This window comes from Gobius niger, assembly GCF_951799975.1.
Source record: "Gobius niger genome assembly, chromosome: 1".
Classification (NCBI taxonomy): Eukaryota; Metazoa; Chordata; class Actinopteri; order Gobiiformes; family Gobiidae; genus Gobius; species Gobius niger.
In genome coordinates this window covers 28988737-29016736 of record NC_136852.1, presented here as the reverse complement: position 1 = coordinate 29016736, position 28000 = coordinate 28988737, and the positions used below count along the sequence as shown (strand labels likewise).

Below are 28000 nucleotides of genomic sequence, written 5' to 3'. Positions count from 1 at the left end.
TTTGTCTATGATCAACATTAGTGGAGGACACTGTAATGTAAACAGATTCTACAACCAACGGGTGTGACATTTTCGTGGGGAGAAGGTCGTGTAAAGAGAACTCAAATGTTGGTTGAAATTTCTTCTTAAAACCGTTGGATTGGTCCCGGTCATTTCCCTCCGTACATTCTCTCTATGTCGTCTTTGTAATGCGACTTGAGCTCTTTGCGCTTGAGTTTGAAGGCGTCCGTCACCAGCCCTGTCTCAGGAGTCCACGGGTCAGGGCTGAGCCGGATCTTCCGAGGAATCTCGAAGCGCTCCAACTGGGCTGCAACAAAAATGGAAAACACAAGCTAACTCCATGTCCCCTTTCACCACATTCATATGTTCTCGCGTATCTCACCCGCCAGAGCAGCTTCAGTGATGACCTTCAGCGCGAGCTCCTCCATCGTTGAGTTGTCGCACAGCTCGATCCAGGATCCGCGGACGCCATATTGTTCGGCCAGAGCCATGAAGTGCTTCTGATTGGGCACCACAAAGCCAATGACGTACGTCTCGTCACTGCAAGGGAAAAAAACAGTGACCCTGGGCCCATTGATACAGTACACCAGGGGTGTCCAAACTTTTTTCATGGGGGGCCACATATTGGAGCGTACACGGGGTAAAGGGCCATGGGTCGGTGGTTAGTTCCACGAAACCTTCGAATAGCAGAGGTTTAAATTGTGCCTCATGCCTTTATTTATGCGTAAAACCTTAATGCCAGCTCAGTCTCACAATATAATGCTAGTTGTTAGGTTAGAATTGTGTAGAATTATTACATATTAAATAAAAAGGACGATCTCTGATGATGTGAACCGATTCAGCAAGCAGCCCAAGGGCCACCAAAAATTGGTCTGAGGGCCACATTTGGCCCGCGGGCCGCACTTTGGACACCCCTGCAGTACACATAAATGGAGCCACGTGACCTTGTACTCTACCTGTTGGCGTAGGCACAGATGTTGTCGATGAGTGGACAGTTTTTCAACATGGCCTCCACTTTCCCCAAAGACACGTACTCTCCGGCCTGAAGCTTTACCAAGTCCTTCTTTCGGTCTGAGAACGAGACAGAAAAGGAGGGAGGAAAGTAAAATGTAGGAACTTACTCTTAAACTCTTTGTGCAATCAGTATATAGAAGAAAATCTAACGGCTAAAAAATGTACACAATGTAATATATACGGGGGGGTCTGTGACAAACCTGGACAATATCTAGATTAGATGATTTTTATTTAGAGTTACAATTACATGACAAATTTCTCATGATTATAGGCACCCTTGGCAAATGAACAGATGCACAATATATATATATATATTCAAATAATGTAAATAATAAAATAAAGAAATCTTTACATGAAGTTATACATTTTGTTTCATGTACATCTCCAAGTTTGGAGATGCACAAAAGGAGTGGGAAGATGTAAATCTATCTTGATATAAAAGTAATGAGAATAGTATTATGGCGAGACACTGCAGGTGAACTTTTTACGTTCAGTGAACTTACTGTAGATTACTGCCATAAATATGTGGGGAAAAATGTATTGTAGAAGTTTACGGTCATTTTATGTTTTCATATAAAATAAGGCGTTTTATGCCTAAAAATGCATTGGCGACAAAATCAGAAAAATGTATTTAAAGGCACTAGATGCAAGTTCTCACTACTGCCACCTCAGGTCTTACGTGTAACTGCAGGTTCTATATTAAGCTTGTGCATGACGACCCGAATTAACACCTTTTTGAGTGACAGGATTTTAGAGGCAGTTGTGGTGAACAGGTCTGAGCTCATTCTACACATTAGGACATGGCTGGAACATTTAGGGGGATGTAAGTACTTAGCTTTAATAATTTTAAACTCTGTATAGTCCCATTAATCTTTTTTCATTAGTTACAAAAACTTTTGTTCAGAGGGGATTTTGGATATCTTGCTTAGTTTAAAAATAAGCAGTTTATTTGTGGAAAAATCTGTAAAGGTAAGGCTAGGAATTAGATATTTAAAAAATCCCTCTGAAAAAAACTTCAAAATATTGTTCAGTCAAGTTTATTTGTTTCCAGGTTTTCAAATAGTGATTTTAAGTTGATTGTGTTGGTCAACATGACATGGCACGTGTCCAGCTGCGTGTTACATATGACTGTTTACTCGGCACATACTAAACACGGCGATAATGTGTGTGAACGAGCAGACAGGAAGTGTGGGGGATGGTCACGTTTCTCTCGAGGCGCACATGAACTGCAGAGTGGCATCTACATCCTCACCGATGATTTTAAGGCAGCCGTCGCTGTGAAACTCCCCGATGTCCCCGGTGCAGAACCAGCGCTGGCCGTTCTCGTCCACCACAAAGTCCTCCTGTTTTTTGGGGTCGTTTTTGTAGTAGCCCATGGTCACATTCGGGCCCCCGATCAGGATCTCTCCTCTGGGGTGCGGCTTGTCTGTGCTCCGGTAACCACCTGAAAAAAAAAAAAAAAAAAGTAAAACATGAGCAGCTTAAATACTTGCATTCTGCAACATCTAAAAACTCTTTGCTGCCTTCATTTCGCCTTTAGAGTGGAAACAGAAGATTAGAATCGAGCAATGTAGCAACCTATAGCCCTCTTTGTTGAGTGTATCAAGCGTAGTTTGCCATGTGCTCTTGGGTTAAGTGCCTTTTTTCAGGACAAAGTGGAAAAAAGGAATCAAATCAACCCTATTAATTCAATTCTAAATGTGAATTCTTTCTAGCCTGTGAATACCCATGATGCTTTGCGTGCTCGAATCATTTCGAACTGCTCAGCAGCCTGGGGACTAGAGATGCACGGGTTGTCTTTTTTTCTGACCCGCACCAACCCGACCCACTGTAATTTAAACCCGACCCACCCAACCTGAAGAAAAGCCTCTCAGTTTGCCGAGCCGACCCAACCCGAACCCGCACACATTAAAAAACAGCAGTATGAGTCACGCTGCAGCTGGCTGTCACTGAAACTTGAGCGCAGAAGTTTACAGTTAGTTTTAGTTTTACCTAAAATAAAAGAAACTAGCACATAATGACATGTGCGTGTCATTATGTGCTTGGGCATGGCTAACATTTGTAGCGGTGATCAAGGCCAGGTGACATCAATGATACCTTTACCCCATAAAACTAAACATTCAACTAAACACAGCCGCCTTTTGTGGCATTTATGGATAAGAATGGACTGTATGTGCATGTATGTAAACAACGGGGGGTCAAACCGCGCATCACTACTGGGGACCGTGGCTGAAATCTTCACATGGATTTGGGGACCAATCACAGAACGGGGAGGAACGGCAAGACAATGACGCGCTATTCAGCAGATGGACGCCTGTAGTTTATTTACAGATCCAACATGACAGCAGCAGACGCAACGCCATCTTTCGATCAAGCTTTAGCCCGTGCTAGAGATAGTTTAGCTCGAAAGTTTATTTTAAAAGAAGAACATTGGGTACGTCATGCATCATCAGGTACAATTGATACGATTGGCTATGGCTACGTGCAGACGCTATTTGTATAGCCCATTAAACGGCTATGGACAATCGTAAACCACACCTCTCTGAGGACGAGAAAATGAATGGATGGTTCCCAGACTAAATATAACTTGAGATATTTTGGCTAAATTAAGGCTAAATTCTTTCTATCCATTAACTTCTCCAGGGCTTTTTGATGGATACTGACAAGCCTTGCAGCCGCCGCTCCCTACAGGCTCATAACGTCAGGCATCAAGTCTCTGTGGGCACCACACTGAGGCCAATGTGATCGAATGGCATTGTACAGTATTTGCGCCGCTGTTTTGTTAACGCAGCTGACGAAAGAATGGCCTGTATTCAATGAGAACAATGAGAAAAATGAGCTATAGAAATGTGGCCAATGTGACTGATTTTACAAACAACACAGGAATAGGAATCTCGGTGCCGCCCGACAAGACTTCACGCACGGCTCGTTCATACAAACTAAGTAAATTCACGAGCAAACTCGAGCTCAGATGTCCTCAGAAACTCAGGTTCTGAGGGGCACTAACTGTTAACCTGTTACATCTAAAATCAATTCATTTAATTCTAATTAATTTTAATTCTTCTAACTTTTCTGCTTTAGGCGCCTAAATAGCTTGCAAGGGCCCTGTCCAGGAACCTCCCGCAAGAGCTGCAGTTTGATGCTCTGACTCAGTATATGTCATTATACTGGATTGACAAGACTCTTGCCGCCTTCTGGCATTTTTTTTTAATATCAACAACTTGGATAAACCCAGTCTGTGGTTTTATCTGGTTTAGTTCAAAGTTGTTGTTTTTTGGTAAATACTTCATAAACACATTATCTCCAGGTCTGAGATAAACCTGTTCAAAATGAAATATTGGTTTAACACATGTTGCATGATGTAATTTATAATCCATAATTCATGTTAAATTGTATATTTTGTTTTGCCAGTTCTTGTGGGAAATGGACACAAATAGTGGTTCTCCATGAAGCAATGCTTTAACCCAACGTGGCTCTTCAGAGAGTGAATATACTCCACTCACTTCTACTACCGTTCCCATAACAAACGGCATGTGTGCGGTGCCACGGAGGAAACAGGATACACACGGCTGCTGCCTTACACACGATGAAGACAATCAAAACAAAGTCTGTGGGCTGCGAGGTGAACACTGTGGACAGATACCACCTTTTGATGAAGTTTAAATTATTCTGAAGTGCCCAAAGCTCGAGAAAAGCACCAACTACTGTAAAAGACAACTATGAAGGAAAGCAGTTAAAGCAATAAACAACTGGGGACCCCCACAGTAAAGTGTAATTAGTGTTTGTCATTTCAATGGTAAGACATTTAATAATGCGTATTTTAGCTGTTTACACTGTCATTTCAGGTCTTTCATGAATTCAAATGAGATCATTTTGAAATATTTTCCCGACCCCCTTGTGGGTCCAGACTCTTCGGACATGCCTGTTTATGAGCTTGTTTTGGCCTAATGGGCTATACGTATGCACGGAGCATCACGTGAAGTCAAGTGGATCCTCAGGAGGCGCTGCTCTTCTTGTCCCGTCATTTCCCAACGACTTAGTATCGATGTCTTGTCCAAACAATTCAACAGCTTCCATGGCGAGCAGAGAGTTTCAGCATCATGTTAAAATACTGCATCAGGAGCAAAGACTTCACTGGAGGAATTCTTCCATGTTCATCACTGTAGATGTTTTTGTCTTGAAGCTAACGGCTAACCGTAAATTAAAATTGAAATAACAAGATTTTGAATGAGCCACTCAAAAATACTTTAGTATAAATACTCATTTAATTTTGGTGTTGTTGTTTTTTTATGCTAGCCTAAGATAAAAAGTCCTCCTCGATAAACACAGACGTTTCCTGCAGTCAAGTATTTACATCTAACCATAGGTGCTGATCCTGTGGGTGCGGTGGGACTCGAGCACCCACTTAATACTGCCAATTTTCCCTAATTACAAAATGATTAAATAGATATATATTTTCTGTGGGACGGTCCATTACATCCATATAGGTGCTTTTCCTGTTTGGCTCTGTAGGAAGAACACACGGCTCACAAACACTAGATCGTGAGATCAATTCTGACCCGGTCTTTTTTTCTTTTTGGGCACCCACTGGGAAAAACATAAATCGGCGCCTATGCATCCAAAGTTATGTTTTTAACACGTGTCAGCGGTGTTTTCTTGAACTTGTCGTTGATTTGTGCAAGACCTCGCTAGTACTAATTGGGAAAATAGCGAGAGGAAGGACCGCGACCTCCGGAGATCGCACAGTCATCACGTGTCACTCATGTGCATAGAGCCTGTAGTAAAGCTCAGTGACCGAAACTCTGGAGGTTCCAAGCGTTCAAATGTACATTCAAGTCCGACTCACCCTCGAGCCAGTCCTTGAGCTTGAACTCAGAGCAGACCAGAGGCCCTCCCACTCTCCCGGTGCTGTAATCCCACGCTGCAAAAACAAAACAAAGCAAAAACACATGACATTATCAGGATCACGACACCACATCATCCGGATCCATCAGCCCTGTCCCCACGGCAACGCGACCTCACGCGCTCCCTCGCCATGGCAACCGCATCCCAGAGGAAACAACACACTCAAACAGAGCATGCCCTCGGTTCAAAACGCAGAGGGGAAAAAAATTGAGCTGGACATTTGGCTCGTTTGGTTTGGGGAATACTGGGAAACGAGTCTTATCTTCGTGACAGGGCTGCAACAAATCTGATCTGTGTCGGGCCGCCGCATGGTGACTGAGAGTAGGGGTTAGGTCGCAGCACGCATGCAGAAGAGTAACTAGTTTAAGTCTCGGCTTAAAACAGCTCATGGTAGGATCTGACTTTTCATAATCGACGACCTACATACATGTTTTAAAAGAAATTCCCAAAAAGAAAATGGACAAATGTTGAATTTCATCATAATTTGGGATTTGGATTCACAAACTTGACATGTTTTTGTCTGTTGTCACGACTTTTGGACGCTGAGCACCCTTTGTATTTGGAGTTTCGTTTGCTTCCTTCGGGACATGGGTTTTTCTGATGTCCTGAAAGTTCAGCAAAGTTTTGTTCCTGCTGCCGTTTCCCTGATGAACAAGTCGGGATCTAATCGTCTCTTTTCTGTCTTTGTTGTTATGCTCTGATGACTTAAAGGGACTATAAGGAGTTTAAAAATGTTAAAATTAAGTATTTTCCTCCAACATGTTCCAGCCATGTCCTAATGTGTAGAATGAGCTCAGACCTGTTCACCACAACTGCCTCTAAAATCCTGCACTGTCACTCAAAAATGTGTCACTTCGGCCCGAATTGCCGTCATGCACGAGCTTAATATAGAAGGTGCAGTTACACATATGGCCTGAGGTGGCAGTAGTGAGTATAAAATGGCGAACTTGCTTCCAGCCCCTTTAAACCTCCTTGGTATGTTTAGTGAAAGCACATCCTGTTAGTATCTGGAGCTCTTACAAGTTTTATATTTACAGAAGTGTGTGGTGATGTTTATTCTTTATGCGTTTGACTAGTTTGACTAATGTTTGACTAACTTTTTCTCGGAATTGCAAAATAAATTTACCAACAGGTACAAATAAAGCAACCTAACCTTCATGAGAAAATCTATCATGTGTCCTGGATAGGGCTGCTCGATTATAGAAAAAATAATAATCACGATTATTTTAGTAATAACTGAAATCACGATTATTCAAACGATTATTTGTTCCCTTAAAAAAAAAATCTTTATTTTATTTATTCATTTTTATTCGTATTTTAAAAAACAACTATGGACTACATTTTCTTTGGACAATAAAAGCATTTTTTTTTTTTTTTTTTTTTAGATGCTTCTAAACTAATCCTATAGGGACACCTGCCCCCTGCTGTCCAGCCCTCACACCTGTCCAACAGAGCCGCGCGGCCTGATGACATCATCACACAGCGCTGATGTTTTTATGTCAAACCAAAGCCTGAGCCTTTAGCACGTGAAATGTGAAGGGAACAGAAACAATCATCTCAGCAGAAATAATAAGAGTTTGTTTGAGCTCCGTTGATCTGCTCCTGAAGAAGAGTTTTAGACTTTTCTACTAAACAAAACCAGAGCCTGAGCAAAGGATATCGAGGCTTCTAAACAGCTGTTCTCCTTTCAGCACAAGGTGAGCTCTTAACAGAGGTGTTTTCTCAAGAGTTAGGTATAAAAAATATTAGTACGATATTATTTACAGTTCTGTCAGGCTGCGCTGGTGTTTCAGCTGATCAGAGCGGGAGGGCATCCTTAATAATCGTTTGTTCCTCGATTATGCTATTTTTGTGATCATCTAGTGTAATAATCGAAATCATAATCGAATTTCGATTAATTGCACAGCCCTAGTCCTGGACATTGTTGCTGTTTTTGTTTCATGTGGCTCGTCCCAGTAACGTCAGAGATATTTGCCAAAAAACCAAGACAAAAAAATCTGCAGTTTGACAGTTATCGTTGAATTCAATCTTAAACTATAGACTCTTTAGAATGTTGTGATGTCAAGTAAACGCGACCTATGACTCACAAAGCATCCCTGGTTCCAATCAGGATTTATATAACGTCCTGTTACATGAGGATTTGCCCCTTTGACCTTTCATCGGTGACACTCAATCACTACTTAACTACTACAGTTAATGCCTAAAAATGAATAGTATCCCTACGTTTAATGATCTTACAAAGTGTAACACCTCAGGGGTTAAGGCTGCTGCCATGTGTTGCTGGATGCCTCTCTCCGCTCTTCATTCACTTTCATTCTGAGCTGTCCTGTCTAAGCACTTTCGTTTTGTACAATGACAAATAAAGCACTTACTTAAAGCTTATTAGTGCAAATCTCTTCACCCTTTGGTCCCACACACTCAGTTATTATAAATCGTCCTTTATCCCTCCATAAAAAAACAAAACAAAAACAGTTCTACGTCTTTATCTGTGCTGTGTGGAAACTCCATTATTCTCTGGGACGTCTGGGAACCTCTCCTCCCTGATCCACAGACTGATAATTTGGGAGGCACACAAGAGTCTAGAGCAGCAGGAGTCAAAGGAAGAAGATAAGTTGAAAAAGACGCACTTTCCGAGCACTATCGATTTAAGTGGATGGAGTTTTCTTCAGGAAATTCCCTTGAGACACTCATACAGGCCACAGGAAAAGAAACGTCAGGATTTTCTTACATTTCTTAGGCTGTTTTTTTTTAAATCTGTAAAACAGTTTTTGAAATGTTTAATGTCCAAATAAATCTGTGGAATGATCTTTGTTGTTGGTTCTAGCAGCAGTGTCGCGCTTACATTCACTGATGGTGCCGGCGCCGCAGGTCTCCGTCAGCCCGTAGCCCTGTCCCACAGGGCAGCAGAAGCACACGTTCATGAAGCGCTGAGTGGCTGCAGACAGAGGCGCGCCGCCCGACAGGAGCACCCGCGTCCGACCCCCGAGGAGAGACTGCACCTTCTTGAAAACCAACCTGAAAACGAAACACACAGGGCATCTTCATTCATGATTGCCGTTTGTTCATGAGCACATCTCTCATCAACTGTTGTTTTTAACATCGGGGCTACTTCTTTCCTCAACCAGAAAGAAACAACAGTTATAAATAAAATTCTGAGTCTGAGCATTTTTGTTACTTGCTTAGTCATTCTATACCAGGGGTCTCCAACAGGCAGCCCACGGCCCCTGACTTGTAGAGCACAAAAAAAGAGTACGTCTCTAGCCCATTCCTGTGCGGAGTTATGAATTTTTAAAGAAATAACCAGAATGCTCATTCTCGCCACTAGGGGGCAGCTTAAAGTGGGGGTATTATGTAAAATCGACTTTTTCAAGCTTTGCATCATGTTATTATGTCATTCCCTCATTAAAAACATGCCTGAAGTGTTGCCTTGGCACATTCACGCATTTTTGAATAATCTGTAAAAACTAGGGATAGGTTTGCCTGAGTCCTCCTAGGAACGCCCCCACCTCCTGGAGACGCCTCCGAGCTTTCGTCACCAGCCGAGTAACCAACCACTGCTCCTCAGCAGAACCCCCTCCCCACTGATGCCACAGACAGCGTGTGGAGGGGGCGTGTCGGAAAGGCTCAGAGGTTCTTAAAGAGACAGAGGCCTATTTCAAGACATTCACTACAGCCATTTTGAGAGAGCAATTTTATACAAGGCAGTTATTCTAATTTACTGCATTTACAGACCAACAGAAGGTTTGGTCATCATTGTAGTGTGATATAGACTGGTGCTATGTGATTGAAAAAAGCACAATACCCCCCTCTTTAAATAAAGAAAGTAAAGAAATCCACACGATCAGGATATAAACAACACATTAAAGTCATATGGTAAATAGACAGTCTGCCCCAGGGCGGCTGTGGCTACATTAGTTACCACCACCAAGTGTGGAATAAATAAATAATGACTATCAGAAACTTGGGACACAAGTCGAGTGCAATACAAGTGTAAGCCGTTTTTTATGAAGCTACAGTCCGGATCATTATTAGTCATTTATAGAAAAAGGGTTTCTTCAATAGAATATTCACAATCAAAACCTTTTTTACTGGAGCTTTTGTTTATGGACCCCGGCAAAACCCTCCGGATATATTTTGGCCCCCGGGTAAATTTACTTGGAGTCTCCTGGTATAGACTTTGTAGCTCTATTTTCGTCATATAGCTTTTCCTCCCTTCCATCCCAGTCTTGTTTTAGTCCGGTTTAGTGATCATATATTCCAATTAGCTCTTGTTTTGCCCTGGTCCCGTCCTAATTGAGATCTGGTTTAGACCCGCTTTAGTCCTGTCCCACCTGTCGCAGAGAGGGGTGCTGTTGCCTTTGCTCAGCTGCTCCAGTTTGTAGTTGAAGGCCAAAGTGAAGAGGGTTCTCTGGAAGTAGCTCATCTCCTCCACCTTCGCCATCACGTTCTTATAGATGCGGTCCATGATCTCCTACAACGGGGAAGGAAAATGACTTGTATTGCGTGTAATCAAAATAATAAGAAAAGGGAAACATGTCCTCTGTTTGCTTCTTTCTTGGTACCCTCTAAAAAAAATGCCCTGTTTGTTGACAAATTTGGTGAGAAAATCAATCTAACACATGTGTTCTTTCCTGGTTGCATAACTGAATGATCCCACCGGACCTCACACAGTCCGGAGTGACCCACAAAAAACCAAAGGAACAAACTCAAGTAACTCAAGTTCAGACTCCATCGCTCAAAATAAATGTGCTGCATGCAAAATACCCCTGAGGATATGGACGGGAGGCATGACTCACTACAGAGAAAGTAAAATCCAAACCTACTTCAGTGATATAGCTCAGATGGACACTTAAGACGGTTTTAAAATGTTGTCCTCCACAAAGGAGGAACAATATCAATACAATACAATACAATACACAAGTACAACAAAACTAATGTGAGGTCAAGGGCTTCGTAGTAATGTTTTCTGGTTCTCGAATTTGCTTTCTTATAAAGTTTGTTTTTTATTGGTTGTGAAGTAGCAGGCTAGGTGTTGTTAGCATTATATTGATAATAATGCTAAACGTTGCAAAACAAGCGAATAAACTTATTCGCTTGTTGAATAATTGGGATGCTAGAGATGCATTCGGAAATGTAGGAATAGGTTTTGTATGTAAAATAAAAATGGGTTCGAAAATCAGGAGAATAATGTTATGCTAGCTAACTATGCTAGCATAACTGGTTTAGACCTAGTTCAGGGTAAGGCCTGATTTATTTCTACTTTAGACTAGTACCGTATTTGACCTGGTTTAGAACTCAAGGCTTTACCAAATAAATACGGTATTCTTGAAATAAAGCAGTAAATGCCATTGACCTGTGGGGTTCCCCAGGGGTCGATTCTGGGGCCCCTCTTGTTCAATCTGTACATGCTTCCATTAGGTCAATTGATATCAAGTAACAATGTGTCTTATCACAATTATGGAAACGATACTGAGCTCTATGCTGATACATTGTGTCATTGTATCAAACAGATTAGTGTGTGGATGCAAAACAACTTCCTCCGGTTAAATACTGATAAAACTGAGATGATTGTCTTTGCCCACAAAAACACAGAGAGGTTATCATTGGTCATCTTGAAGCTCTTTCACTGGGACCCAAAAGTCAAGTTAGAAATCAGTGAGGACATGAGACGGGCCTCAACCCTGAGTATTTTTAAGTCCAGGCTTAAAGGACACCTTTTTACTGCTGCCTATGGAGATTGATTGTAAATTTAATGAATTTTAGTATACGCATTTTTTTTTTTCATTGCATTGAATGATTTGTTCTATTGATTTTGATTGTGTTAATGCTTTTTATTGCATTTTTTATTGTGTTTGGTGTTGCTGTGAGGCACATTGAGTTGTACATGAAATGTGCCATACAAATAAACTTGCCTTGCCTTGCCCAGCAGTAGAAAAATGACTATTGCACTCCAATGACTGATCCCGCCAACGCTCATTTTAATGTAAATGTTTCAAGTTTATTGACTACCGAAATGGAAAAACCCAAAAAGGAAATTATGGTAAACCAGTAATCTTCCACTTAAACATGACAAACACCCCCCCAAACTGGAAATTTACAACAAAAAGCCTTATATCTATCACACTTACACAAATAGCTGCCAAAACTTGACTTCATAGAGAAATAGGGGAAAGGGCAGGGAGATGTAAAACAGCTGTACTGGGAGAGGAGGAAGTGGCTCCTGCAAGTCAGTGTCCCACAGAACAGTGAGAATGGTACAAAACTAAGAACGGAGTAATGCAAGATTAACGACTAAAATGATTGCGTAGTTTGATGGGATGATGCCAACGGGAAGTATTTGTCTTTGTCTTTTTTTGAGCAGTGGCCAACATACGTCAATCAGTATTCCACCTAGATCTTTGAATATTGTCACCACTTTTGGACACTTTTGTTGTGAAAATAATTGGATCTTGGACCGAAGAGACATTGAGCTTTGTGCCAGCGCTTGTCTCATGTGGATAGACCCAAAGATTACCGACATATTAGCCGTAAGTTAAATCGAAATATGTGCATTTTGACAGTTACCACAGAAACCACTATAGAAATAATAAAAAGTAGGGGTGTAACGGTTCACGGGAATGTATTGAACCGTTCGGTTCGGCCTGTTCGGTTCGGTCCACTTGCGTACCGTTCGGTGTATTATTTTCATTAAATAATGTAAATTTATTATTAGCGTCATATTAAGTGCCGCGGAACAAAGTTCCTACGCGAGTTTCCGCACGGACGCTATTGAGTGACGTACATTGAAGCTGCATGAGTAGCCGAGAGAAACTACAGTCGTTAAAGGCGCTGGCTTTAAGTATTTGATTAAAAGTCTTGAGCCTCGCTACAATATCCCGTCACGTCCGCACTTCAGCCAAAAAGTTATACCAGCGCTCAGAGCCGGTTCTTCCTATACGCAAACTACGCAAGGTGCGTAGTGTTGTTTCACTGATTAATCAACGCGTTGTTGTTACGGGGACAGGCTCTTCCAACGCGCACTCACTCTCCGCCTTCTTCGCCACATATAACACCAAAACGGAGTAGTCTGGTGAAGTGAATGAGCAGGAGAGACCGACCGCCTTCCCCCTGTCTCATCCAAAGCGCGAGTGCTTCTCCGCTCGTGTCCCGCTCGGCCGTCTGTCTCCCGGTGCTCGCTTCGCCTCATGCGCGGCTCCTCCGCGGCTGCATCATGTCACCTGTGTCCCGGGCGCAGCTCTCATGTTTTCTCTGCGCGGACTCTGGGCCTCACTCTCATTTAAACTCTCTTCTTATTGTGTCTGGTGAGTCTAGAGTATCAGGACAGTAGTTTGGCGAGTAGACGAGAGTAAAAAGCCGTTCACTGTGGCCTTTTTGTTGAGTTGAATCCACATGGTTCTCATGCGTTACAGTAACTCATTATAAGAGTGCAATTTATTTAAAATATCACCCAAATGGGTCACTTTTATTCATTTTATGCAAGAATTCTATTGTGTATTGGCAGCTTTTCAAAAGAAAAATTTTGTTAGTTCTTATTTATTTGTACCGAAAATTAACCGAACCGAGCCCTCCAAAACCGTGAACCGAACCGAATACAATTTTAGCGTACCGTTACACCCCTAATAAAAAGGCAAAATGGCATTTGATCGTAACTTAGGCAGACAGTTAGCAAGCCAGCTAGTCTGTTCAATGTATTTTTCCTATAGCCGCTAGCATTTAGCCATCAAACATCGCAAATTACGAATGATCCAGATGTTTTCTGCCGTTGTCAAACCATCGGCCACATTAAAGCCTGGGTAGAAATCCTTAATAAATGTGCAGACCGTTTGGCGTTTTACTTCAGATCTGAACTAAAAGTGGCCTCTGAGCTAAATGCTAAATCACATTCGGTAAAGTTAAAACATTTTGAGGGGTCAGATACACATCCAACAACCACCAAACCCTCCTCTTATGTTCACGATGGAGAAACCACAAAAACTAAATACAGTGGGAGGAAAAAGTATGTGAACCCTTGGGAAATTCTCACATTTCTGCCTAAGTTGGTCATAAAATGTGGTCTGGTCTTTCTTTAAAAAGTTATTGCTGCCAAAGGTGGGTCAACCAGCTATTGAATCCAAGGGTTCACTTACTTATCGCACGCTGTCCTGTGAATGTTTACATGTTATGGCCAAAAAATATATGCAACATTTAATCGTGTGGGTGGTGTTAGTTTAAGCAGACACTGTTTACTCATTCTTTTGATTTAAATAAAGATCAGACCACATTTTATGACCAATTTATGCAGAAATGTGAGAAATTACATTAGGGTTTACGCACTTTTCCCTCCCACTGTAAATGTCATGAAACGAACATGCCATACCGCACCTTACTTTAATAAAGGGACGGGCTTCACTATTTGTTGGTATGGGGATAGAACGCACAATTTCAACAGGTCTGGGAAGCCGTGCTAACAGAGGTATGCATCTGTAGGAGCCTATTGGGACCCATGTAATTCCCCCAGATCTCTCGTCTCAGTATATCTTAAAAGCAACAGCTAACTTTGGGTTACCATGTCGAGAGCCCCTCCAACTTTGGCCAAAGGAAAATTACAGCCTGCTACTGGACAACAGTTAAACCAAGAGTGAGTCAAGTGTGCACAGAAGGACCACGCGAAAATCAAACGCAAGATTAAACAATGGCTCCAAACCAGGATGAGAGCGTCTCTGAATGTGATAGAGGCTCATGGCGAGTTCTCACGTTGTGTTTACATTGGAGACCGCCTCACACTGTGGACCCACGACCTCGGCATCAGCGCTGGGACATGCAGCGGGGGGAGGGGGGCTTGAGTCAGAGGATGTTCCCATGCTTTTCCAGGACTTTTCAAGGACTCAAAACCATCACTAGAAAAGTGACAGGCCACACTCGGAAAAAGCCTTCAGGCATCCCCGATGTTTTTCAGGCCAAAGTATCAAGTCGTGCTTCTTTGGAATAGCAACTTTGATAGATAAAAGATAAAAGTCCTATATTTTACACAATATAGGACTCTTAAAGCTAAATGCAGTGGATTTCTTGTAGCAGAGTAAATTCTTTTTATGTCCTATATTTAAAAGGAAGAGAAAAATACAAGCTGTTTCTAAATATAGCACATTTTAATGTATCTACTCTGCGGAATTTACGTTTATTTATTCACTGTGCCATTTGACACATGCATTTAATATATACAGTGCCTCTCGAAAGTATTCATACACCTTGAACATTTGCACATTTTGTCATGTTTACAACCCTAAACATAAAGATTTTATTTTGATTTTTTTACTGAACGTTCACACACAAGTAACAGACAACTGTGAAGTGAAAGCAAAATGATACATGATTCTGTTATTTTTCAAAAAATAGAAAAGTGAAAAGTGGGGCGCATAAGTATTCATACAGCATTTAGTGCATTAAATTACCTTTATAACATTCCTAATGACGGCAGAATGTTCACACCTTGGCCTAACGGTTAAATAGACGCCACCTGTGTGTACTGTACTCTCAGTTTAATTTCAGCTGTTCTTTTAGGCCCTCAGAGCTATGGTCGGAGTGTATTGGTCACTAAACAACATCATGAAGGTCAAGGAGCACCAGAGAGATCAGGGATAAAGCTCTGTAGAAGTGTAAAGCAGCGTTAAGTTATACAAAACAACATCTCTCGGAGCAACTGTTCAATCCATCATTCGGAAATGGAAAGAGTGTAGCACCACTGCCAACTTACCAAGACACGGTCGCCCATCTAAAATATTAGATCAAACAAGGAGAGCACTGGTCAGAAATACAACCAAGTGCCTCAAGATAACTCTGGAGGAGCTGTGAAGTCCTGCCGCTGAGCTGGGGGAATCTGTACATGGGACAACGATAAGTTGTATCTACACAAATCTGGCCTTCATGGACGAGTGGAAGAAGAAAGCCATTATTGAAAGGAGGCCATAAGAAATCCCGTTTGAAGTTTGCTAAGAGTCATATGGAGCTTTGGTCAGATGAGACAAAAATGTAACTTTTTGGCCCAGATGCAAAACGTTATGTATGGAGCAAACCTAACACTGCTCATCGTCCTGAGTGCACCATCCCCAGTGTCAAATATACGGGGGGGGCATCATGCTGTGGGGCTGCTTTTCCTCAGCGGGGACTGGGGAGATTGTAAGAATAGTTGGGAAGATGGATGGAGCCAAATACAGGGACATTTTGGAGGAAAACGTGCTGGAGTCGGCAAGAGAACTGAGGCTGGGGCGGAGATTCACCTTCAGCAGGACAATGACCCTAAATACAAAGATACATCTACAATGGGGGTTCCACAAAGTATTCATTCATGCTGTATGAGTACTTATGCACGCCCCACTCTTCGGTTTTCTATTTTTTGAAAAATAACAGAATCATGTATCATTTAGCTTTCACTTCACAGTTGTCTGTTACTTGTGTGTGAACGTTCAGTAAAAAAATCAAAATAAAATCTTTATGTTTAGGGTTGTAAACATGACAAAATGTGCAAAAATTCAAGGTGTATGAATACTTTCGAGAGGCGCTGTATGTATGTGAAGAATCGGGGTGCGCAGGAGGTATTGTGAGAGCCAGAAACGACTTGGGATTGCAGCGAACAGTTTATGCTCATCTACCTCCAACTCTGGCGAAAATTGGGGAAACCTTTTGGACTCACTGGCACAGCTGCCATCAGAGTGGGCTGTAGGACGCTGGTGTCTCCTTTGCTCCCCTTCTTGATCTTTGTTGACTGTCCAGAGAGACAGAAGAGGGAGATAGTTGTTCATGTGGCATAAAAAAAAAAAAGCAGCAACACGTTAATCCTGGATCGATGCCCGTACCTGGTCGGAGAGCGTTTGGGGTGAGGAGTAGCCGATGCGACAACCGTGGGCGACGCACACCATCTCCGCGCTCAGCTCCAGCACGTGAGCCAGCGGGAGGTAACCGATGTACGTGTCATCCTCACTGTGAAATGAGTGGAACTGCATTATTACAAATGAAAAACACAACAGTAAGGAGTGAGACACGGACGGTCACGCTTTCGAACTAGCCTGGAGCGCTCTCTGAATGTAGCAACGGCAATGACACATTGAACAAAAGCCGTGACTTTTTTTTAGCTATTTTACGGAATGCTGGCAAATCAATAGCACTGTGATGAGCACAATATGGGGGTCATTTATCAAGGCAGGTGCTAAATAACAGATGCAAGCGGAAAAATAAAATCTGCTATTTTGTGGGCATGCACTTGAAGTGATAGTCAGTAAGTCTGCAAACTGAGGAGAGATGGAATGAATTTTTTAAGTAAACAATCAAATTCCTCCCCTCTAATGGTGCGCTCCAGGGAACAGATATTTTTCCCTAGAATACAAACAACTTGTAGGAGCGCTGCCCGGATCCAACCTTGTATCAGCGATCTGGTGCTGTCCAGGATCCCGCATGGGCAGAGAAAAATATAGTAGCAAAAATAGAAATCCGAGGCACACAATATCAGCTGTATGGTGGTCTTTATTTAAGGCCAACGCGTCTTAATGCCCGGATGAAATGAGTTGGTGTTAAATAAAGACCACCATTGATTTTGTGTGCCTTGGATTTCTAATTTTGCAACTACGGTATCTCCCACTTGAAAATCACAACTTACGACCTCAGAGCGTCCCAGGTGATTAAACTTGTGCAACAAAACGGCCAATGCTGCAACAGCTAGCTCATACAATGCTAGCGTTATATGAACGTTTCTCCAAACCAGATATAATTACATCACGCGACATAAAGTTATGTTAAAATCTGTGACCAAAAGTAACATTCACATCACTTTTGTTACAGTTTTATCATTAGCTGCTCCTCCACTGAGGGGGGCGCCATTGCTGTCTTTATTTCACATCCGAACTCGTAGCAGTCTTGAGGTCTCCGAGTTTACAAGTTGTAATTACCAGTTCGAGCGGCATTGCAAGGCAATTCCAAGTGGGAGGTAGGAAATCTCCCAGTTGCCAGTTACCTAGAACGCACCACTGGTTCACAAAATGAGGAGAGTAGGAACAGGAATCTGATATGTATATAACTGTGTGCGAATAAAAAATAAGCATTAATGAGTCTGCGCATGAGCAAACGCTTGGTAAATAACCCCCTATGAGCGCAGAAGTGGTCAGCGCAAGTCTGATGACGGATAATGGGCTTTGAAAATGAGGAGGACCGTTTTATGAGCACTCTATGACGGAAAAAATAGAAATACAGATCGGAGCGCTTTGGTAGTAGAAGACGAGACAACCATAGTGAACAGGATTACACAAATCCGCGCGAATTAAGCGAAACACTACTCCAGGTGTGTGGAGTGACGGAAACAAGGGCTAAGAGTCTATTATGCATTATATGTCTCCGTTAAAGCAAATGGCACCGATATTTTCTCCAAAGTCACGCATCCCGAGTGTCGTCCCCGATATTCCTGCATCAATCTGTGGTTTCACTCCTGCGTTCACCTCGACTTACCAGAGGTTGGATATGCGCTCTGCCATGCCCGTGATGCCGGCGATGAGGTTGCTATGGGAGATCATGACTCCTTTGGGGATCCCTGTGGAGCCGCTGGTGTACATGATGACCGCGATGTCCGTGGGGAGGGGCTGCTTACGCTCACGGGACGCTGAGGGACACAGGGACACACACGCGGTAAGAAAAAGTCAAGGAGATGTTGACGTTTGAAAATGGAAAACAAATAGGTGCGGGGGCCCGTTTTGGATATTGTGTTCTGTGACTGACAAATGTGTTCAAAAGAGTGAAAATGTACCCAGAGCTCTGACAAAAAGAGAAAAAAAAAGCTTTTGAGACATGAGTTCAATCAAGGCATTTAGCGTCTTACTATTGAGAAAAACTGTAAATACAATCGGTTGGCTAATTCTGGGAAATCACTGTTCTTTCATACAAACAAAACCTCCCCTTGCAGAAGCTAAATCCTCCTTTTCCTGCAGCTCTTCCTCTCTGCCCCTGGCTTGAGGTCAACCGGTTCAAAGGCTCACAGCAAAAACAAATGGGAGACAAGCTTTCTCTCCCAGTCACAGGCAGGCACTGAATCTAATCTGACCCACATGTGCAGGCCACTCATTCACACGACCCAAAACGACCAGCACAGGAAATCACCACACAATATGACCACCGCACGCAGACACAGCACTTCTGTGACGGGACGAGTATCCCCGTTTTATTTACATTTTTGTGGTAAAAACATGTGATGATTTTGTTTAGCATTATGAGGCTACACTTGCATGGTCACATGTGTAGCAAAATACGGCCTCTCTCTGTCTGTTTACTACATTTTAGGTATCACCACAGGGCTATTTGGGAATGAATGCAAATAAATTCACAATGCAGACAAGAAGGGGGTTTTTGAAGAGCAAATGAACAGCCAGTTTCATTAACACTGGTGTTTAATAAATGGCTTGCTCTTCAATTTCTGGACTTAACAAGGTTTGATCAAGGGTGTATTTTCTGTAAACAACAAAAAGTCCTGGCTCAGTTTTTTTTTTTATGTATAAAACCTGCTACCCCTAAAGTTAAAGCTGCCTTAAGTGATGTCTTTTTGATTTTTTTTCATCAGTAGGTGGGGAGCAGTGAACTGATCTGCTCCACCACCACCCCCATCCCCTCACCTGGCTTTACCCAGTCACCCACGCTTTAGACCACACGCTGCTCTGATTGCCTTCAAGGAGACACGGAAATCTTATTAATCTTGTGAGAAACACACATTTATCAGCATAAATAAGATATGTAGTAAAGTAAACATTTTGAGACTTATTTGCTAAACTGCAACTTTCATGAAAGTCTCTCTTTTCTGCCTCATCAACCTCTCCTCCGGTGCTGCTTTGCTTTATTGTGATAACAAGGTGGGAAAAGACCTGGCAGCTCCCGTAGATATTGGATTTTTAAACAAACAGACATTTCACGAGTGTTCCAGCTGTATCAGAGCAGGTCGGTCAGATGTTTATCAGTTCACAAGCTTTCTGTAAACTTCTGTCATAATGCTAAACTGTTGCTGCGTCTTCTGCTTCAAGACGCAGCAATGCAACAGTGCCGGACCAGCAAAACGGGATCTCTTAGAGCAGCTTTAAAACCTATTCTAACTTATACTGAAACGTTTGGTTTATATTTCAGTCTTCACTTATATTTAATGTTGGTTTAGCTGTTGTATTTAGTGCGTTCGATAACATTTTAGTCTATTAACATTAGATTATACAGCTTTTATAAACATTCTATACTTTATTTGAATCCAGGAGAGCTCTGCATAGGAATACATGTGTTGTTTTGTTTATTTGTTCATAAATAATAATAATAATACATTTATGTATTTTTAATGTCGTTCTGTAGAGAGTGAACTGTTGTGAGGACAATGTGTGGTGGAAACGGCCAAGTCCGAGACAAATATCCCTCAGGGGACAATAAAGTTTATTCTTATCTTATCTTCTAACAAATGTATCCTGGCAGCTTTAACCTCAGCAGGCTTCTATCACATCTTCCCTGTCCCTCATCTCTACATGTCTCTGAAACATGATGGACCAATTCCTAATGTTACCCACTCTTATATTGAACAAAGAAGGCAGAAACATCTCAATACTATTACCATTGTCAGGTTTGGCTCCCAGTTGTTGCACGGCGGCCATGTTGTGAACGCTGATGCCTCGTGGGAAGCCGGGCCATGAGGTCGGAGTATCGTCCACTACGATGATGTGCTGCAGGCGGGGGACTTCTATTAGGATTGCCTGGATTGAAACACAAACCAAACGGACCAGAGTTTTTTACGTGAAGAAAGTCGTATGACCTTCATGCCTTTCATTTTTTGTCATTTCTTTTCCATTCACATTATTTTAAGTTCAGTACTCAGGGTATGCTTTGATATCAACATAGATGGCATGTCCAAGATCAACAAACCCTTAAGTACTGTACTGTACTCTACCTTGAGCCGTGTCTCCAGGAGCTCTCTGCTGGTGATGATGTGGGAGACCTGGGCCTCGTTCAGTCCGTGAGCGATGGCCGGACCTCCCAGAGTGGAGTACAGCGTCACCACTGACAAAACATCAGAAGAAGAAAGCTTAGGATGACTGAAAGCTAGCCTATATTCACCCTGCAGTAATGACTTTATATGGTCGATACACTGCGTATGTTATTGCAAGCTCTCTCTCGCTGACTGTGTACAAGAGCCCTGAGCTGGCATGTTATTGTGAATAGTCAACAGGGCTATATATATATATATATATATATACACCCTTATTAGCCTAATTAGCTTTATCATCAAAGCTTGAATTAACAGAGCGATAACAGTTTTGTAAAATATATTTGCTACAATAACAGAAGCAAAAAGTTGAATATCTGTTCAAATGAATTTGCGGCGAAGAGAAAACTTACAAGTTCCCGCATTTGTGTTCATTAACCTCCCCACCGGAACCGGGCACATTTTCTCCAGTTTGGCATTACCCAAATCTAAAAGCTCCTTGAAAAGAGCGTCAAAACAGCGACCGAAACGAGAAGAAAAAGCAACGAGAAGAACTGACAAAGAAGCAACTAAAGAGCGACAAAAAGGTGACAAATACGAAAACTCAAAAAAAAAAAAAAAAAGAATAAAAAGATGAAAAAGCAACAAAAAACAGACACGACAAAAAGCGACAAATATGTAACAAAAACACGTTGACTAAAAAGTTACAATCAGTTTTGTAGGTCTTAGTTTTCAAATGAGGTGTTACACTGAACTATAGGCTGTAAGTTCCAGTCGAGAAGCTTTTAGATTTGGGTAAAGCTGAACTGGAGAGAATACATCGGGCCGATATTTTGGATTTTGGGATTTCTCCGGAACCGAAAGTGATAGAGACTTGTAGTTTTTTGTACTGGAAAGGGCTCAGTCAGAGCTTTAATATGTCGTTATGTTATTATGCAACAACTTCGTAGGCCTCAAGGGGACTGAGAAAGATCGGAATGAAAATCGTTATTAAACCTCAGTCAATGTGGACATGCTGCACCTCATTCTGAGGCTCAGAACCTGGAGAATTTAATCGCTGAGTTAACCTCCGCAATTGTATTTTGACCGCCATGGCTAGCAACAGTATGCTTAAGCTAGCAACAGTATTCTTAAGCTAGCAACAGTATGCTGGGACAAAAAAGATGGTTGGATCACGTAAAGAAATCAAATTAAATAGCTGTAAACAAATAGTTGTAAGTATTTGTATTTTTGTTTATGAAACAACTTATCTGATTTTAATTATATATTAATTGATATAATTGATACATGGTAACATCTCGTTTGAAAGAAAAAAGAGCACTATTCACTTTTTCCCTCAGAGAAAGACAGGAAAGGAATGTTTTTAATAAATCAAATAAAACGCCCCCTGCTGTCACAGTTCATCACATTGTACAGTTTAGAAGCTTCATATACAAGATAATAGACAAGATATTTGGAAAAATATCCGCCGTGCATATCGGCATCAGCCAATTAAAATTCCATTGGCCAAAGAAAAACCCACATCGGTCGTTCCAAAGATACATCACTTGATAACGCAGAAGAAGAACTCACAAAAGAATAAAGCCTATTCAAATAAACTTAGCATTATTGCAGTGACTGGAGTCTTTTCCACCGCCCGTCAAAGCCTCCCTTATACGTCTGCTCTGGCGATTACACAATGGAAAAGTCCGAGGCGTCAGTGTGAACAGCCGAGGTGCGGGCAGAGCGCGAGAGGAGGCGCTGGGTTTGTGGGACAGGGCGCGCTGACATCACCGTTCTGCGTCATCGTCTTCCTGCTCCGTCGGACGAGTGGACGGGGCCGTGACACCTCCCGCCGAGGGATGTAAACAAGCGAACACGCAGCGGGTTCGCGCTCCGGCACACAGGCACGGAATGAAGTGGGAAAGACGGGCTTCAGATTCTCGGAGGATGAGATAGATTTTCATGTGACATTCTCAGAGGTCAAAGCAGTAGCAAGCGCCATGGAAACGCTCAACAAAAGTCTGGCTTTTGTTTTTGACATATTCAAACAGGAAAGAACTGTCTCGGAAATGCAAGTGATCTCCAACTGTAATCTGCTTGACCTTTGCAGTCCATCAATGAACTTCCCTGCATTTTTGATATAATCCTGGCACATAAGCTCTCCTGTCAATACGCCTTGAGATTTGCATAGGCATCGTTGGAGACCCTAACCCTAAGATGGCTTTTAGAGAAGCGTTATCCAAGGTTCTGAGTAGCACCTGAACTTTCTGTGTGTCCTTTGCTTCATGCAGCCTAAAGGTCTGGATGTGGCTGCAGTGCATTCCTCCGCAGTGCACAGACAGTTGCACTCGGCGTTGGGTTCACGGGGACTGACTCCCTGAAGCCTCTGTCAACACCAGATCCTCACGTAGACCAGCTCTCAGCTCCGCTCTGACGTCTCCACGGCCCTCCCTGTCTCCTCCTGTGTACGTCCAGGCCTGTCACCCCCCCCCCCACCCCACACACACACCAGGCCTCACACCAGCGTTTGTTGTTCGCTATGTTGCACATAGCACATAACATCAATCTGAATTTCCTTCTTTCTAACAAAGGCGAATAGTTTTGATTTGTGTGTGCCATTTATACTGACAACTGACTTTCTTTTGTGCCGTCTCTGGACTCACTGGGGTATCAACTCATTATATCGCAAGAAAATATTTGGCCTCTTCCAGGTGTTAGTAAATCAAAAATATCCAGATCTACAGGTTCTCAACAGCTTACTCATAGTTAAGTCTTTGTTTAGTCCTGATTTTGGTGCGGACTTTGGATTGTATTGAGTCTTTAATGCTGATGAGGAGTAAGAAAAGCAGGGGGTTAACTAGAGGAGGGAAGCATAGAATTAGCCCTTCTAAATGTACGATTTTTAAGAAATGTAAACAAGAGAGTTTTGATGAAGGTTTTTTGCCAATACATTTTTTAACTACATCTTCCACTTTGATATTTGACTGTTCCGAGTGGTTTCATTCTTCAGCCCTCACTAGACGCATCTGTCACTGTCTGTGTTTGCGACAGGCGTTTTTATAGCCGTGCGTTGGAGGCTTTGGTGACGCAGTGTATTAAGAATGTGACAGTTTAATGAAGGAAACGGAGGAGGAGGAGCAGGATCCTTTGGGGACAGTCTGCGAGACCTAATAAACTCAATGCACACAGGAAGACAGCCTTTTTCATGAGGCCATGTCTATACGGCTCATATGCTTTATCTTACTGCGCTGAGACAAGGAGGGCTACACTTAATAATGACAGCACACTAATAACATTTGCAGAGCTTTAGTTAAGCCGACTTTGACGAGCCACAACCCCAATATATTAACTATTAGGTTGCAAGTCTTAGGAAATAACATAAGTAGAAAAGCATTTTCTGTGGCATTAAATGTACAGTATTTGTTTGGACAAATTATCAGATTGCAACACTTTTCATAACACAATGGCATTTGGTTCATAAACTTTGGACACACGACTGTTTTCTTTTGACACATATGAAGGTAAACATAACTTCTCATAATTACAGATTGGCCCCTGAATATTGCGATACATATCGGATCGTGACTTAACTTGCCGTTTCCTACTCACTACTCAGTCTTACGTCGCGACCCGATCAAAAATGGCCCCCGTGACCCACTTTTAAACCACTGCCTTCGAGAGCTCAGAGATCAGACAGTGCAAGGGCTAAACCAAGCCTAAAATTGGCTTGTGGCAGAGCACTTGAAGAGATAGAGACAAAGTGAACGCGCCGGGACTCACGGGGGAAGTTGTACATGAAGCAGGCCTGGGCGGCGATCATCCACTCGGCGCGGGTCTCGCAGAAGATGGCGATGTTGGTTTTGGGCTGCTGTCCCAGAGCTGCCAGCCCACTGCCCAACTGCGCTGCTGCTCGGTGGGCCTTCTCGTACGTCAGCCAGCGGTACTTACCCAGGATCACCTGCAGGGGGAGACGCAGAGGAGCCGTGTTAGGGACGATGATTACCAGCTGTATTATCCTTCAAAAGGAGTTTATTTGGTGCAGGTTAATGAACATACAGTGATCCATGCATGAAATTAACTGTTGTCCCACACTCACACTATCAAACACTCTCTCGTTCATCCTGGCCTATTGTACATGTTTTTAGTGGTATGGGGAACTGGAGTACCCGGAGGAAACCTACGCACACAGGGAGAACATGGAAACTCCACACGGGAAGACCCCATCGCCAGGCGGGAATCGAACCCGGGACCTTCTAGCTGTGAGGCACGAGCACTAACCGCTGCTCCATGAAATGTTGCTGCTCCAACTCGTTTCTAGCTCTAACAATGTCTCCCAAAGTGAATCAGGATTTATCACCACGGAAACACTGCATTGATTAGGCTCTTACTACGTTTAATACATTTATTTTGCTATTATCACTAAACCTAATAGACTCTTTCTTTATAATTGAAGTATTGCAATTGCGATTAAATTTGGACATATTTATTGATATTAAGTTTGAGTAATAGTGCAATCCATTCAGGAGAATGAATACAAAAGTAAGAAGAAACATAAACTGCAGACTCATGCACTTCAGCACAAAAACAATAATTGCAGCCTTAGTGAGATGCAAATATGCAATTCTTCAAAGTATGATTTTAAATGTAATTTCTATGAAACTTGCAGCCCTTATTTACTTCTACAACTACGAACAGCTTGCACTACATTACTAGAAAACCTATAGATCACAACATGTTATGGCAAACTCTAAGAGTTTGCAGCAATCGCATGTTATAGTCAGTGTCTCTTTACTCCATTAATGAGTGTATACTGCCACCTGCTGGTCATGAATCATCCATGCACTGAAACATGCGTGCTGTGTTGAACAGCTGAGATTTGCCCTGGCTTTAACACAGTCTGTTTCAACAGCGAGCTGTAAATGGCTTATTCCCATCAGATTTATGAGATTAGTGGAGCAATCGAAGCCTAATGCCTAATGTGGAAATATGGGCAGCACTAAAATAAAACTACAAGTGAAAGGATTTGGTTAGTTAAGTGTTTTGTGAATTTCAGGCATTATTATGTCCACATACAAACACTAAAGTAGTTTGACTGAAAAATGTACAGCAAGAACCATATATTTACATACACTTCAGTAAAAGACACATTTTATTTTTTTTCTCACCGTCTGACATGAAACCAGAATCAACTTTTATTTTCTTAGATTAATTAGAATAAAAAAATTAAAAAAAGTACTTCTATTTGTGAAATTCCAGAAGAATAAAAGCTATAATTTTCTACACATATTTTTTATAATGTAAAAAATATGGAAACCAAAAGTTTCCATCCATCCCCGCCGGGTCACGGGGGCAGCAGTCTCAGCAGAGATGCCCAGACTTCCTGAGGCGACACCAGGCCAGCTCGGAGACATAGTCCCACCAGCGTGTCCTGGACACTCCGCGATCTCGTCCTTTCGGTCATTGCCCAAATCTCATGACCATGAACTTAGACCTCTGGATGTATATTAATGTGTTCAGTAATCTGAGCTGCTGAAACTATTAGTCCTGCATCATCTGCATCACCTGCAACATCTGCATCACCTGCAACATCTGCATCATCTGCATCACCTGCAACATCTGCATCACCTGCAACATCTGCATCATCTACATTATCTGCATCACCTGCATCATCTACATCACCTGCATCACCTGCAACATCTGCATCACCTGCATCACCTCATCTGCATCAACTCATCTGCATCACCTGCATCACCTCATCTGCATCAACTCATCTGCATCATTTACATCATCTGCATCATCTGATGCAGGTGTTCAAATGACTTGGTCTCATTACTTGAGTAAAGAACAGGTACTACTAGGGCTGGACGATAATGGCGAAATGAATCACATGTTTTTTATATATTGATTGATCTTGATTTGTTTTTTGTTTTGTTTTTTACTAAAAAATTAATAAATGCAGCTGATTCATGAACTTAGACAGACCTTTTATACAAACTTCAGCTCAGAAAAAAACAAAGTTTCATTTAACACAGAAAAAACTTCCATCGTCCAAACTCCAAAAGCTGTTTGTGCCAAAGAACTGGCTGTAAACCCTACGATTCTAAAGTCCCATGACGAGTGTTGAGATTGACCACCAAAGTAGAGATTACGATATCAACTGATTGCCGAGCCCTAAGTACTACCGATCAAACATTACCGCAGTACGAGTTAAAGTTCCCCAGTCAAATCATAAGTGAAAGTACAGAAGTAATCACTGTCGATAATACTAAAGTAGGAAGTATCAATCAGTGTTAAGGAATCATTTCACAACTTCGAAGCTTCAAAAACACGAAGTTTGCGCCTGAATTTAGTTTTTCCTTGTTAGGAGTCAGATGCATTTTACACCATACACCTGCACAACGCCACCTACTGTTCATAGATTATTATTATATATGTCATTTTAGACTTTTAATGTGAACAGTCTTTGTAGAAATGTAGTGGAGTAGAAGGTTTTATTTTTGTCTTTAAAATGTAGTAAAAGTAGTTAGTTCTTTACAAAAATGACTCAAGTACAGTGGCTTAAGTAGACTAGTAGTTACTTTTGTGTCACTGGTTCATTACAGGACACAACCAGGACTAGCCCAGGAATAAACTGTTCGTTCATTTACCTTCTTGAAGACTTTCCCGTTGCTCTGCTTCTCATCCTCTTCACAGATTATTTCCCTCGTCCCCAGGAAGTCCCTTTGCGGAAACTTGGCGGCCGAGTACTCCAGCATCTTCTCCAGCGTGTCCACTCCCGGGTGTATGGTGGCCAGCAGCCTCTTGGCGGCGCAGACGGCCCTGTAGGGTCCCTCGGGGTGACCGGACACGGACTTGGCCTTGGCTCTCCGGGCCCGCTCCTCCTCCGTGCCGTAGCGGATTTGCTCCGACGACGACAGCATGCTGAGGAGGCCGGAGGGCACGAAGGTGATGAGGGTGTAGAGCCCGAGCAGGACGTGGAACAGGACGACGATCACGGGGTTGAGTTCATCTTTTAGCTTCATGCTGCAGCACAACAGACGGGGCTTTCCTCGCGCACCGTTTTTTTCTAAAGTGCCGTCAGTCTGGGGGTCTTCGGTGTTTCTGAGGCTTGTTCAAGAAAAAAATGGTCCCCAACTGAAC

At 42.4% G+C, this 28000-nt stretch overlaps 1 protein-coding gene across 1 annotated transcript; it reads right to left on the bottom strand.

The window, feature by feature from the left end:
• Position 1: 1 nt before the first annotated feature.
• On the bottom strand, positions 2-28000 carry acsl3a (acyl-CoA synthetase long chain family member 3a). Its single transcript, XM_079571531.1, has 14 exons — positions 27508-28000; positions 24641-24818; positions 20843-20952; positions 20510-20648; positions 18388-18538; positions 16749-16872; positions 16586-16657; positions 10251-10390; positions 8762-8934; positions 5861-5935; positions 2267-2458; positions 957-1071; positions 383-540; positions 2-307 (listed from the first exon to the last, which is right to left on the bottom strand). The coding sequence occupies exons 1-14, from the start codon at positions 27880-27882 to the stop codon at positions 150-152; spliced, it is 2160 nt and encodes a 719-aa protein (XP_079427657.1). The 5' UTR covers positions 27883-28000; the 3' UTR covers positions 2-149.

What these genes read in the sequence shown, in the direction of transcription:
- acsl3a (XM_079571531.1), bottom strand. Translation starts at nt 27,882, where the DNA reads ATGAAGCTAAAAGATGAACTCAACCCCGTGATCGTCGTCCTGTTCCAC. An exon ending in GGGAGCCAAACCTGACAATG is followed by an intron (nt 18,539 to 20,509) that starts GTAATAGTATTG and finishes TGTGTCCCTCAG; the next exon opens with CGTCCCGTGAGCGTAAGCAG. An exon ending in AGCACCCCTCTCTGCGACAG is followed by an intron (nt 8,935 to 10,250) that starts GTGGGACAGGAC and finishes TTTCGTTTTCAG; the next exon opens with GTTGGTTTTCAAGAAGGTGC.